Source organism: Numenius arquata, chromosome 8, assembly GCF_964106895.1.
Source record: "Numenius arquata chromosome 8, bNumArq3.hap1.1, whole genome shotgun sequence".
NCBI lineage: Eukaryota > Metazoa > Chordata > Aves > Charadriiformes > Scolopacidae > Numenius > Numenius arquata.
In genome coordinates, this window is record NC_133583.1 from 6,595,871 (window position 1) to 6,610,528 (window position 14,658).

The window sequence follows — 14,658 nt, forward strand, 5'->3', positions numbered from 1 at the left end:
AACTGTTTCTGAGAGGGAAATGTTAATTTGCTGGAAATGTAAATTTTCAGCTAAGAGCTGTTCAGTATTTTCATCGCTTTGGGTAAAAATGCAAACCATAGAAGAGCTTTAAGTTTGGAGCTTCATTAACAAATTATTCATGAACATGTCAAAGCCCCACTCGGGGAAATATTTATGCATGCACTCCAGTGCCAAGCTGGCATTACTGTATGCTTAAAATTAAGCAGATAACTACCTGTTTGATGAAAGCATCAGTATTGTGTCACTCCAGATTACCGTAAAGAGGAGAAATGACCACTGCTGATGTGGTGTCGAGTACCACGGAAGCAGGGAGGTCCCCTGAGCCTGGGCGGTGCATGCGTATGTTAAGCTCTTGGGTCAGTTTGTCCAGGTATTTACAAGGCAGTAAGAGATGATGAAACCCTTTGAAGGGGCTTAATCCTGCCCAAGGATTGGCAGAAATTGGATCTAAAGTTGCTCCACCTTCAGATGCCTCCCTTTTAGCGCATGGCCTGTTCCTCGTCCTTTTGAAGGCTGCTGGTTGTGTGCCCAGCCACCACTGTGTGATGTGCTCCACGTTTCTTTTAGCTTTACCCTCTGTTTTAATGCTTATTTTTAAAGGATCTTGCTGGGCGTAGCAGGCCTGTATGTAAAGACTGTGCCCGGCAAAGGTCTAATGATCAAGCCATATCTGAATGAGGTTCACCTGCCACATATATTACATTATGAATTTGTTAACACTTCTTAAGTAATGGTGGTAACGTTGCAGTTGTCTTTACTCTCTGCATATTTACTTGCTTTTTTACCATGTGAATTCCCTAGTTTTTTTGCTTAGGTTTCTTATTTTGTACTCCAAGTTTCAAATATCTTTTACTATAACTCTTATGCTTTAAAGTGAATTATGAAAAAACTGATTATGTTCCCTAGTTTTTATATTTTCTCCACTAAGTCCTTTTTTTTTTTCTTTTCCAAAATCATCTCTGCAGTTCAATAATGGATAAAAGAATTAGAATCAGTCGGAGAAGACTTTTTGTCTTTTGTGCCTTACACATAATCACAAAGAATGAGATTTTGAAAGCGTTCCAGGAAAACAGGTGTGTGTATTGTTGCAGCGAGGAGCGAGAACAGTGTTTGTTCTTAATGACTGCTTGACTTCAACACTACAGATTGCATAAAACCTGTTCTCTGAATTGCATTAAAACAAATGGTGTTATGGTATTCAATCAAGAGTTTAGGACACGGTTGAATTGCCTGAGTTATGCTAACTTTAAAATATGTTTTATTAAAAAAAAAAAAAAAAGTTTGCAGGGTATTTTGGCAAGGAAAACTTGAAATCTCTGTAAGCTTTAAAAGGTGAAGATGCAAAGAAAACTGACAGGATATTAATTTCACTATAACTTTTTTTTGGTAGTTTAGGGAAAGGAGGAGGGTGGAGAGCAATGACTTGTTAAAAATCTGGTAAAATGTCAAATTTTTAAATGACTGGTTTTAGAAAGCAAGTCTTTTGATCTATCTATGTATTTTGTATTTATAAGGAAAACAGGTACCTTCCAAGTCTACTAAACCACGTGATTTTGCATGCCCAGATTTCTCAGTGCATAATAGGTTGTCCTGAGAAGCTTCCATGGTGGTGTCAGGTAATAGGCATCACAACCAAGACATGAGGAACAGCATTCTTTGCTTGCTCTTACAGTCTTAAAGTGAAATTGTCAGAATAAAACTGGTGGGTATAATGGCGGGAGAGCACTGTGTCAGTTTGCATGAGTTTTTCCATTTTGTTCGGTATTTACCATGGAACATGCTGCAGGATGCCAGGTTGACGTTGCCATTACAGAAAGGGACCTTCTCCGTTTTACCCATAGAATGGATGTTGCCTGAGAGCTGGCAGAAGAAGCTTCTGCTCACTTGTCGATAGACTTCAGTGCTTTCCCACCAAATGATGAACTTGTCCTCCTCCTGATTGAATTTTCAAACCACATCTCCTCTTGAGTTTGTCAGCAAATATGACAAAGAGTAGTTTTTCTAAACCCTGTGTCTACTACAGAGGAAATCTACGTTAAAAATAATGAAATCCTAGGTTGAAGAGAAAAATTGTTAAAGGCTGGAAAATATCAGAAATAAGATATCCTGTGAAGTTTTAAACAAGCACATACAATGAACAATTTTAATGTGAGAACTATTTTTTTTTTTGATCCCTGCCTTAATATGCATATTTTTCTGTCATTACAGTGATGCTGCTGGATCTAGTGAGGCTCCGTTTGCTGTATAAGCCATTTATCAGGTTTAACTTAAATGTAGGACGTGTGAATACTCGATTACCTTCTCTTGCACTGAGTACAATATTAAGAGTGAGCTTTAGCTTAGCTGGTTTTTAACTAGCTTTAAAATTTTTATCACCGGTGAAGTGTGTAGTAATGGTTATGAAAGCAATTAATAACAGTAGTGACAGAATCAAGAGACTGACTAATTTATCATTATAGATTTTAATGAGGCTTATAATCTAGCAATAAATATACAATACATTCAAAAGTATGGTGTTATAAAAAGGATGATTTATTTAACTTTAATTCTAAACTAATCTGAAAACCAAAGGTGGTAGAAACTAGGCATGTAAGAACAGAATTCTTTTTGGTGTTACAGAGTCGAAGAATGAAAGTAACAGACAAAGGGAGTTTACATTAAAATTAAAGGGGGGTGTGTGGAAATCAATTGTTTAACTTCATTCTAAAGACCTTTAAGCACACCAATAGTTCTGTAGATGTGGGAGGTACCTTCTTGAGGACAGCTTCTTTCTCCCATCTCAATCTGCTTATTTGGCAGAGCGTGGGAACTGTCTCAGGCGCTGCATCCCTGGAGTACTCAGAAGATGGGGAGCAGTGGAAGTGGGAGCAATACTTGCTCCTTGGGAAAAGCTGTCTCAGATTTCAGAGCAAGTTTGCGTAAAGAGACCCAAATGTGAAAAGTTATTACAGCAACTTTAAGATTTAGTCTTCAATTTGGGAATTAGGCTTTATTACCATTTTTTGTTACTGTATTATGTTTATTATGATCTTCCTCACAACTTTTATTCTTCTCTCTTCTTTCTCATGCTAAAGTAAGTACACCAGAGTGTCTCTGGACAGGAGTATCGTTAAAAAGTAATAAGCACCTGGCAGGGTCTTGCCTGAGCAGTAGAACAGGATGGCTAAAATTTGGAAAATTAATTATAGCCAGCCTTTCCCAAAGGGAGACTAGAAACTCCGGTGGTAGTAGTGGTAGCATTAAACCAAGAAAAGAAGCAAGCGACAACAATAGAACAGAACAGATGAGACCCCAAAAATAGGTTTCCTTACTGTTGGATCAGATGGAAGTAGGTAAAAAAAACCCCAAACCAACCCAAACTTGACCCTTTCAGGGCTTGTAAGGGGAACCCCATGTTTTGGAAGACAAGCTCTGAGCTGCAGAGCTGCAGTTTGGGAGAGGTTAGCTAGAACCCTTACAGAACACTTGAGGTTTTGCATCAACACCGGTGAGAAAACTGAAACAGGAATGGCTTGTAGACATTCTGGGTGTTGTTGATGTCTTGTTCTTGTGCTACCCAAAATGTAGTAGAATTGCTGTCAGAATATGTCTCTAGTATCTGCCTTGTTTTCCTCAACTCCCATGTTATGAAAGCTAAATTGTAAAGCAGAGTGGGGGGAGAAAACCTTGCTTTGGGAAGGGAAACACTGAATTTACTGCTGTGTTTTAGGAAATCGGTGTCCAGCATAGGTGGCAGGGAGGTGGAATCAGTCACCCACTGAGGGTCCCAGCCAGTTCTTAGTGGAGTAACATTCTAGATAACCATGAAAAAGATGTTGGCTAAAGCTTGATGGGCCACAGGGAAGCTCGAAGTTGCATAAGTCCAAGCATAACAGTGACTTGTGTCCTTCAGAGGAGTCTTACCAGGTAAATACGTCATTAGATTGTCCTCTGCCTCTTTGTAGAGGTGGAGAATTTGGAGGTGGTTCCAGACTCATGTACTCTCTCTAGCACTTTTGGAACTTTGGGAAGGAGGATGTACTCAAAGAGTTCTGGTCATCAGGCTGAGCTTAATGACTTCAGGTAAAGAAGGGTGACTAGTAAAGCTCTTGAAACTAGTTGATATCTGCCTAGCTACACTGGACTGGGGTCCTCCTGTGCCTACTGAAGGATAGAGGAGGGGTCTTGTCAACACCTGCTGCCTTGAGGGAACAGCTCTCCTGTGTTTATAAACTCGGTGTTTATGCTCACGTTTGGGTCCGTAAGGAGACAGTGCTTCTGTAGGATGTTCATTTGGCGTGTCCTCAGTCTTCATTGCACGGCTCCCATGAGACTGGGTTGCTTCCATCTATTTTGCAATGTGTACGAAGCTCATTACAACAGAGATCCAGTGACACTTCGCTGCTGCTGCAGTACTTAGTGTTGCCAGGGTTTGGAGTCAGCACTTCTGTGATCACTTGCCTTATACTGGGGTAAAAATACACTAATATAATACTGTAAAAATACACTAATATAATATAATAAAATACACTAATAAAAATACACTAATTATAATTATAATAATAATAATAAAATCGGGTTCTGCATTTTTAAAAGAGGTGCAGACACTAATTAATTTTCACAGGGCCCCTGAAGATAGAGAAGCTGAACTGCTGAAAGTCGCGTGGTGAGACAGAAATGTGATGAGGATTTTGTGTGAGACCCTTTCAGTCCCATCCTCAGATTCTGTAGTGTAGGCTCCCTTGCCAAAGTGCTCCCCGGTACTCTCTGCCAGAAAATCTTTTGTTCATAAACAGGCAAGAGTGAGCCTATTGCCGTGCAGTGCTCTATGGTCTGTTCTTTACAGTAGTTTATTTTTGATAAGCTACAGCACATTTTAATGTAATTGTTAACACGCCTAATTTGCAATCACACAGTCGTATCAATAATAATGGAAAGTTGTTCACAGGTAATAAATTAGCATACCATATCACGAGCAGAGCTATGCTTCTCAGAATATAGTTTCACGATCAAGAATTCAGTAGTTAAATATACACAGCAGTGGGCTGAGAACAAGCTGTTCATTTTTGCTGCGAGCAGTACCAGTGGACCAGAGTAATCATAGCTCCCCAAAGCAGGACTGATTTTATTGATTTTAAATAGGCTTTCATTATAGAGCTGAGCCTGTTAGAATTGCAAGGAGCATCACTGCCATTGGTATGCACAGGCTAAGGCGAGGAGATGTAGCATTGAATGCAATGCAGAGGATGCTTGTCCCTCAGAGTGTTATATTCTGCTCTGCTGAAACATCTGAATTTATTTAAAAGAAAAGTACTTAAGGCTTTTTTCCTGTGTGGTTAGACTTACTTTTTTTTTTTTTTTTTTTTTTTTTTTTTTAGAAGAGTGGTTAGACCCAACTACAGTTGTGAAATTTTAAACTCTGAGGACTTTTCGAAGTTACTTCTTAGGTCTTGCATATTTATTGGCATCTGACTTGGGGACAAACTGCATTTTGCTCCATTGCTTTAAAGGACTCTTTGGAAATTTTCATGTCTCTCTTTTTCTGTAGGATAATGAAAAAAAAAAAAAAAAGAAATAAAAGATCCAGTGAATCAACTGTTAAGTCTGAGGTATTAATGTATTCAAGTTATAATTAGTTAAGAACACATGCTGTTACCAGAAATGCATCATTAATCTGCATGGAGCAGTTTGCGGCTATTTGCTGCTAAATTAGTGACACTTAAAAGCAGTCTTTTTTTTGTATTGTTTTAAATCTGTGACAAAAAAAATAAATAAATATCTACACACTCTTAAGAAGCAGTCTGTTTTGTCGCTTGGGTTTGGTTTTTGGGTTTTGTCTTTTTGGTTTTTTTTTTTTAACTTACACAAAGGCTTGTCAGTCAATAGACATAAACAGAAGTTCATCGAAGCCTTAATTACCAAATGCAGTGCTGTTGAAAATGTTGTACTGTACTTCATGGTGGTGGAAAGACATGTTGCTTGTGCTGGGTTCTCTTCAAATCCGGTATTTATAACTACACAGCCCTACTTAAACATTTTCCCAGTGTTACTACAGCAGTTTGGAAGGGTGCTAATAGAAATTAATTACAGCTTTTTGTTTTTAATGAGTTTAATACTGACTTTACATAGTGCTTTGTAAATTTTTATTTTATTTTTATTAAAGCCTACGAGTGAAGGTGAGTTACTTCATATATTCCGACTAAAACCACATTTTTCTTTTGGGGTAGTCTTTCATAACATAATTTGGGAATTCAGGCAGGAGAGAGCATAAAATCTTTGTGTGAGCATTTCTGGAAATTGGCTCTTTAAATAAACTGGTGATGTTACGTAGTGAATCAACTTGGTAAGTACCAAATGATCAAGCCTAGTTACTGTAAAATAAGATCTGGCTGGTTTACTTCATTTCACAGAGCTTGGGCAAATAACTATTGAATTAAATTGCTTCCTGTTGGTTTCCCCCAGGGCAAGAAGAACCTGCTGGACTGTGCTCTGCTGAGCTGCTGTATTGATTAGTTCTTCAGGTCTAATCTGTACATGGTTATGCTCACTTTCTAGTGCGTTTGTTTATGGTTTTGATAGTTTTTCTGAAGTTATTGTATTGCCTTGATAGTTCTCTAGTGGATTATAAAAATGTACACATTAATTCCTTTCTCAAACTTCATTTGTTGTAGCCAACTGAAGAAGATAATCAGCACTGGTGCAGCGTGCTGGTTTGGAGGGAGAGTGACGATCACTCGCATAGTTGCTATCACGTATCACTGACAGCCAAAACTCACGTTGTCGGGATGCTTGGCACCTAAACCCCATCTAATTAAATGCTGAAAGCATCTATTAACAAAACTATATTAGATTCTTTATCACAGCAGCTATTGTGATTTTAGAATTTGCTGCTGCAGGTTGGAAAGTGATTTATAGTTTTAATTCATCTTAATAATTTGTGTGCTTAGGAAACACTTGATGTAAAACTTTTTGTTGCATTTAAATTTCCTTGTTATCTGCCTTGCAGTGGCATGAATAATAGGGAGCCCAGAACACAAACATATTGGAATGCACGAAGTATTTTCAAGGAGAGTGCTTTTAAGGTTCAGAATGATGTGTGTCAAATGTTGCTGAATGGATAAACATGTGGAGGGATTTTGCCTTGAGAGGCTTGGAAATCAGGCATCTCTTAGTACAGTGCTGCCAATAGCTGTATTGAAAATGTGTTTCTATCTTAATACAGGAAACAGAATATTTATTTCATAATATTTATTCTATCCAAAGATCCAACCCTTTTTCTAGTTGCTGAAATTTATTACACTGGAACATTGAAATGACACTGTGTCAGAGCTGATCTGCACCAAAAATTGCCACACCTCCAAATTTATATTTAATCATCTGTATTTTTATGTAATACGAGCCTAGAAAACCTGTTTTTGCTTGAATGAAAGTATCCCTATCCTCTGTGCCACTTCAACAGTAAATCTGTCAGTTTAACAACAGATTCTCACGCTTTCTTGTGTATTTGTGTAGAGTATTGTGGTTTAAGGACTTAATCCAAACATCACTGAAATCAGAGGTTTCCACAGACTTCGGAGGGAATTGACTCAATCACAAAAGGGTAACAATGTTAGCCTTTTTTTAGGCACCACTTAATGATATGTTAATATTAGGATCTCAGACTTTGCAAAATACCTGCCAGTATTATGATAAATGTGCGAAGTGACAGTACTTGGTATTAATAAACGTTACAGGTACCTGACAGGTCTCTGTGGTTCAAGAAGCTGCTGTGGTCCATGGAGCTGCAGAGATCATGAGTGGTGTTTTTGTTTGGTTGGGTTATTTTCTTTTCCCCCGTTTTACTCTGTAACATCTTTTGTCACTGTGCCTTGCTGCAGTTTCTTGTTACTAAGATACTCTTGTGCTCACGTTGCTAAAGATTCAAGTGATGCCTCACAAACAGATGAACGTGTTTTCACAGCTACTGCCCTTGCTCTACACTCACCTGCCCTCTGAGAGATGGGGATTTCTGCTGCCAGGACCTCATCCGTAGCTTTGCTTACAGGTGTTCAGAGCAAGGAATGGGATTTGTTTTCCTTGATGGGCTTTCCTTTGTTGTTTCCTTTGTTTCCTCAAGACAAAATATGATCTAATTCATGTTTTAAACACTGTGTCAGAGTGTAAGCCATCAAGCTGTATGCTGGTTATGTGGTTTGTTGGGCAGGCCATATAGCATTAATGGCATCATTTTGATCTAAATAATGACATATTTATATAGTAGTGTATATTTTCGTTTAACTTCCTGAACAATTCTTTTTTGCAAGGTCACTTTATTAAAAATGCTGAATTGACTCTTGTTCTCTTGTTTTATTGCTCACTAGTTATGAACAACTTCTCATTATTTTTTTTGAAAGAGTCTAACCTGGAAATGCTTTTTAAACTTACACTAACAAGCCCGATAAATGACACAAGATAGAATAGCAATGTGTTTTTCTTTTACAGAGGCAAAGGAAATTGTTCTGAAGGCACAGATTCTGGCTGGAGGAAGAGGAAAAGGTGTTTTCAATAGTGGATTGAAAGGAGGAGTCCATCTAACTAAAGAGTAAGTTTTTAAAATTGAAAAAGCATAAATAAATTGCTTCTGTTGTAATATTTAAACTGTTTACAATAGCTGTGTGACTGTTTCTTTTAATATCTTTCAATAAACTAACCTTCTTCCTTTGTTTGTAGCCCTAAGATTGTTGAACAGCTTGCTAAACAGATGATTGGGTACAATCTGTCAACAAAGCAAACTCCAAAGGATGGTGTGACAGTTAAAAAGGTAAGATTTTTGCCTCTTGAAAGTTGAGGACTGTGTTCAGCTGCAATTTTGCATTAATATGCTGGGGTATATAACACGGATTTATGTTTTTCATTCCTTTTCTAGTGCCTAATTAATTGCATCTAGTTGATGAAAGGGGAAAAGAAAATGTTACTTTTTCTTTCCTTGTGTGTATGTATTTTGTCTATCAATTTCAGCATACCTAGTAGTGGAAAAATGAATTCGGTTTTACTACCTGTGTTGAATGGAATCCTTTGTCATAGCTTTATCCTTCATTAAATGCATACTAAATGCTAGCGTAACTGTATATAGAATTAACTGTACATGCTTATTGACGTTCTGCTTAGAGAAGTAATATGAAAATGATTACCTGTAGTAATAATATTATCCATATTTCATTCATCAGCAGATTTGGGCAGCTGTTATTAAAGATAATGACAGATGACTTCATATGAGAATGATCTCAATTTGAAAAAAAAAAAAAAAAGTGTCTAAAAATAGATTCTTCCTAACTTGATGAGGATACAGAATAAAATGTAGTTGTGGTAGTGGCTCAGCTAATATGTTCATTTACGTCTGTTGGTGGATGCTGCAAGGTTCAAGATTCACGTCAGCATAAACGTATTGTTCTGTTTCGGCCTAAATAAGAGCAGCACAGACAGCCCTTCAGCAAGGTCCTTCTTTACCTTAGTAAAATTCTCAAAGTCAGGAAATCCTAACAGTTGCCTCTCTATTATATATATTTTTCTCTCTCGCTTTGTTTTACCAAGCAAGGATCTTCATACAGGTATGTAGTCAAGAGCCACACTGTATTGGATGTCAGGAGATAATTTGGCATAAGCTGAAAAGAACTGCAGTTCACTTTTAATATACTGTGAACAGCTTGGTGTGTTAGCATAGAAGGGGAACACCTGTCTGGAAAGATACTGTCTAATGAGGGCTGGAGGAAGGTGCTCAGGTGGTGGTTCTTTTGGGGAGCAAGGAGAGCAGATTACCATCTCTCCTTGTAGTTGTTGTGAAAAAGAAATACTAGATATTTAAAAGAAGGAACAGTATTACCATTAAGGCATGTCTGTCAGAGATTGTGATAATACTAAGAATATAAAAAAGGCTATACATTTCCCATATTAGGGCACCCTGCTTTGAAAAATTTGTATTGTAAAAGCAGCTTGCTTTTATAAATTCTTTGGTTTTATTCTTTTGCCCTAGTTGAACTACTTTGAATACATCAACACAGTCTTTTGTCTGAGTGCGAGTTTGTTCATTCATTTACATGTTCAGTTCTGAAAAATAAACTTCTAATTTTCTTTGAAATTGATAGAAATGAAGGACAGATAGGGATGTTGGGGGGGTTTGAAATGGGTTTTTGAAAGGATTTGTAAGATGACTTTTGTACCATTTATAGAATAGCTATAGAAGATTTAACTTACAATTCCTTTCTTCCCACCCACACGTTGCGTGTATGAACAAGCAATGGTTTAAAAGTAAGCAGTGAGGGCATATGTAAAGTTTAAGGTGCTGTTTGCGCCACTGAACTTCAGATACTTATTTTGATGGTATAGGAAAGTATATTGCCTTGATAGACTGTATTTTTTCTTTGCTATAGAGTTACGTGGAAACTTTTCAGGACAGAGCTTGCAGGTGTTCTAATGTTGATGCATGATGGACCACTCGGTGGATAGGGAACTGGCTGGATGGCCGCATCCAAAGGGTTACAATCAATGGCTCAATGTCCAGGTGGCGGCCAGTAACGAGTGGTGTTCCGCAGGGGTCGGTACTGGGACCAGTACTGTTTAACATCTTTGTCGGTGACATGGACAGTGGGATAGAGTGCACCCTCAGCAAGTTTGCTGATGACACCAAGCTCGGTGGCGCAGTTGACACGCTGGAGGGAAGGGATGCCATCCAGAGGGACCTAGACAGGCTGGAGAGGTGGGCTCGTGCAAATTGCATGAAGTTCAACCAAGCCAAGTGCAGGGTCCTGCACCTGGGACGTGGCAACCCCAGGCACAAATACAAGTTGGGTGGAGAATGGCTGGAGAGCAGCCCCGAGGAGAAGGACTTGGGAGTGCTTATGGATGAGAAGCTCAACATGAGCAGGCAGTGTGCACTGGCAGCCCAGAGAGCCAACCGTGTCCTGGGCTGCATCAGGAGAAGTGTGGCCAGCAGGTCTCGCGAGGTGATTCTGCCCCTCTACTCTGCGCTCGTGAGACCCCTCCTGGAGTACTGTGTCCAGCTTTGGAGTCCTCAACACAGAAAGGACATGGACCTGTTGGAACGGGTCCAGCGGAGGGCCACGAGGATGATCAGAGGGATGGAGCACCTCTCCTATGAAGACAGACTGAGAGAGCTGGGGTTGTTCAGCCTGGAGAAGAGAAGGCTCCGGGGAGACCTTATAACAGCCTATCAATACCTGAAGGGAGCCTACAGAAGAGCTGAAGAGGGACTCTTTGTCAGGAAGAGTGGTGACAGGACAAGGGGCAATGGTTTTAAATTGGAAGAGAAGAGATTTAGATTAGATATAAGGAAGAAATTCTTTACATTGAGGGTGGTGAGGCACTGGAACAGGTTGCCCAGGGAAGTTGTGGATGCCCCATCCCTGGAAGTGTTCAAGGCCAGGCTGGATGGGGCTTTAAGCAACCTGCTCTAGTGAGAGGTGTCCCTGCCCATGGCAGGGGGGTTGGAACTAGATGATCTTTAAGGTCCTTTCCAACTCTAGCCATTCTATGATTCTATGATTCTATGATTCTATGATGTGTGATGCTTTTCACTGGGAGAACGTGATCATCTATTGTCATAGATGTCCATCCTGATTATAAAGTTGGCTTTTAAAGGCCCTAAGCCAATTCGTATCTTCATCACACACAGGTGTAACAATGTACTAGTATGTTTTGTATTTTGGGTGTTGAGATCTTAATTCTTCTTAATTTAGGGTATTTTAAATTAATTATATAACACCTTGGCCAATGGTATGTTAATGATTTCCCCATTCCTTGTTAGAAAGTGAAGAAAGCATGTTTAAAATTATGCATCTAGGTCAACAAAAGACCATCTCCTGGAAAAATTAGTGTCTTTTAAAAGGTTTTCTCTTTTCCAAATTCAACTCACTCTAGGATCTTCAAAGTAGTTAAAGGAGTGGAGCTATTCAGGTTTGTAGTATCAGGGCTGCAGTGTCAAGACTGAAATTTTAATCAGGGGTAAACTCCAGTGATATGACTGAAGGCATGAGTTTAGCTATGTCTGAGACGTCATTTAAGGCAGTGAGTAGTTAGTGCTCAGAACATGCCGGGCAGACTCTTTGAGCTTGCTAAGAGCAGTGGGGAGTTGAGAATTAACACTACAGGCTTGGGGCAGAGCGGCTGGAGAGCTGCCTGGCAGAAAAGGACCTGGGGGTGTTGGTGGACAGCCAGCTGAACATGAGCCAGCAGTGTGCCAAGGTGGCCAAGAAGGCCAACAGCATCCTGGCCTGTATCAGGAACAGTGTGGCGAGTAGGACTCGGGAGGTGATTGTCCCCCTGTACTCGGCACTGGTGAGGCCCCAGCTTGAGTGCTGTGTCCAGTTTTGGGCCCCTCACCACAAAAAAGACATCGAGGTGCTGGAGCGGGTCCAGAGAAGAGCAACAAGGCTGGAGAGGGGTCTGGAGCACAAGTCTTATGAGGAGAGGCTGAGGGAACTAGGGTTATTCTGCCTGGAGAAAAAGAGGCTGAAGGGAGACCTTCTTGCTCTCTACAACTCCCTGAAAGGAGGCTGTAGAGAGGCGGGGGTCGGTCTCTTCTCCCAAGTCACGGGCGACAGGACTAGAGGAAACGGCCTCAAGTTGCGCCAGGGGAGGTTCAGGCTGGATATTAGGAAGAATTTTTTCACTGAAAGGGTTATCAGACATTGGAATGGGCTGCCCAGGGAGGTGGTTGAGGCACCATCCCTGGAAGTGTTCAAAAGACAGGTTGACATGGTGCTGGGAGACATGGTTTAGTGATGGTGTTGCATTTTGTTGTTTTGTGGGTGTTTATTTTTGTCAGTTAGGTTGATGGTTGAACAAGATGATCTTGAAGGTCCTTTCCAAACTAGAAGATTCTGTGATTCTGTAATTAACAGCTGTCATTTTTGTTCTGTCTCAAGGCATATGCTCTCTCTGTATGTGTATGTAAGAATACTTGTGTGTACATGTGCTCAAACAAAATTGCAGTTCAAGAAGACAAGAAAAGGCATGGGTTTACGTTTTGTGGTTTTTAAAGTTTTTTGTTGTTCTGGAAAGTTTGAGTGAACTCATATGTTTTAAAAAAATCAGGTAATAAACATTTTTCAGGAGAAAAATAGTTATTAAGTCACTTTCTGTGAGGCAAACAATGAGCTAGTGTCAGGGAGAGGAAGTCACAGACCTTTTACATGTATTTGTAAGGGAGGAATAAAAGACAGAAAATTTCTACAATTAGAATAATTATGAAGCAGAAAATGGAGTTTTCAGCTTTCTTTCTCAGCTTGTGCACGTACTACAGAATTTAAAACATGTTTGCGCTTCTTTAGATTGATGTTTCTTAAATAAATTCCCTTGTAACTTGGAAGCTATTTTGTGAGTTTACATAAAATCCTCTTATGGCAGCCTGGAATTTGGAGAGGCTGGTTATCTGAGAAGTCAGTCTTCTCTTATCATGACAACCTGAGAATTTGCTACCTGTGTTTTCTCTGCAAGCAATAACAGAATTAACATTCTGAATAATTGATTCGGTATAAAAGAGCTATTAGAGTTACCCTCATGAAATTAGATGTGTGACTTAAACTTTTAGGTAATGATTTGTTTTTAAGAAGGAAAGCTTGAAGTTATCAGGAAGTTTTAAAGAAAACTGATTACATCTCTCCCCCCTTCCCCCCTGGACATTTTAAATATAAAACTTATTTGGTAAACAGATAATTATGCTCCACATTCTTTATCATAAGCAAAACAGACAAAATATGAGAAGAGTCGACAGTCTGTAAATTCCATTTCACTACTCTCATCTGTTCATTAATGTGTTTCCATTAGTTTTGTCATGTCAATGATAGGTAGACTTTAAGAAATAATATTTAAAGACCTTGAACACCAGTTTCCCTGGCTTTGCTCTGCGTCAAACAGGGAGGATGGTGAAGGAAAGTAACTGTGTTTTGTTGAGAGAAATGAGAGATGTTGCACAGTCTGACAATTTTCACTCTTCCATAAGCTTGTCCACTACATAATCGGGAGACTCTCAGTACTTTTGTGAATCAAGACAGAGAAGTATTTCATGATGTTGACATGGTTAATTAGCAAAAGTGAAGACAATCACTGGGGTTGGAAGTAGCAGTTGAAAAGATACCTGATTTAATTATGTAAGTTCCACCTGCTGCGCTTGCAAATGTGTTCCTCAAGATTCGTTGAGTGGACTCCCATCCAAAGTCTGGCCCCGATCCTGAGCGCTCTGGAAACTGTCTGAAAAACTCAGACAAGACCCAGTAGGACGAGCTGCTTTTATTTGATCTCTGTCTAAAGCAATTGACTCACGTTTTTCAGATACGTTGACGCAGGATATGTAAGAAGGTGAAAACATGCATGCAGGTAAAAAGACTAGCATTTGTTAATTTGATAAACCCTGTGAGGTAGCCGAGCTATTTTTCTGAAGTTGGCTTTTAGCATCCCTTTATAGGAACCTAAAATAGGCAGATGCTTTTTAGTAGTATGGTAGTTCTTAGTTGTCTCCCTCAGCCTAGTTTTTTGTAGTTTGCTTTTGAACAGTCGCTTATTTGAACTGTTCCTTTACATCACCCTATGTTCTATGAATAAAGCAAGGTAAAAGTAGAAGGAAACAAAATTACTATAAAGAAAACTTCTTCCAAGTTAAAAAAA

The 14,658-nt window shown here is 39.3% G+C and overlaps 1 protein-coding gene across 1 annotated transcript in view; it reads left to right on the forward strand.

The window, feature by feature from the left end:
• The window catches only part of SUCLG2 (succinate-CoA ligase GDP-forming subunit beta), a 131,892-nt gene that overhangs the window by 50,090 nt on the left and 67,144 nt on the right, over positions 1-14,658 (forward strand). Inside the window, exons 3-4 of the mRNA XM_074151424.1 lie at positions 8,482-8,581; positions 8,710-8,800. Of these exons, the coding sequence (XP_074007525.1) occupies positions 8,482-8,581; positions 8,710-8,800 (191 nt within the window). The remainder of the gene's footprint in view (positions 1-8,481; positions 8,582-8,709; positions 8,801-14,658) is intronic.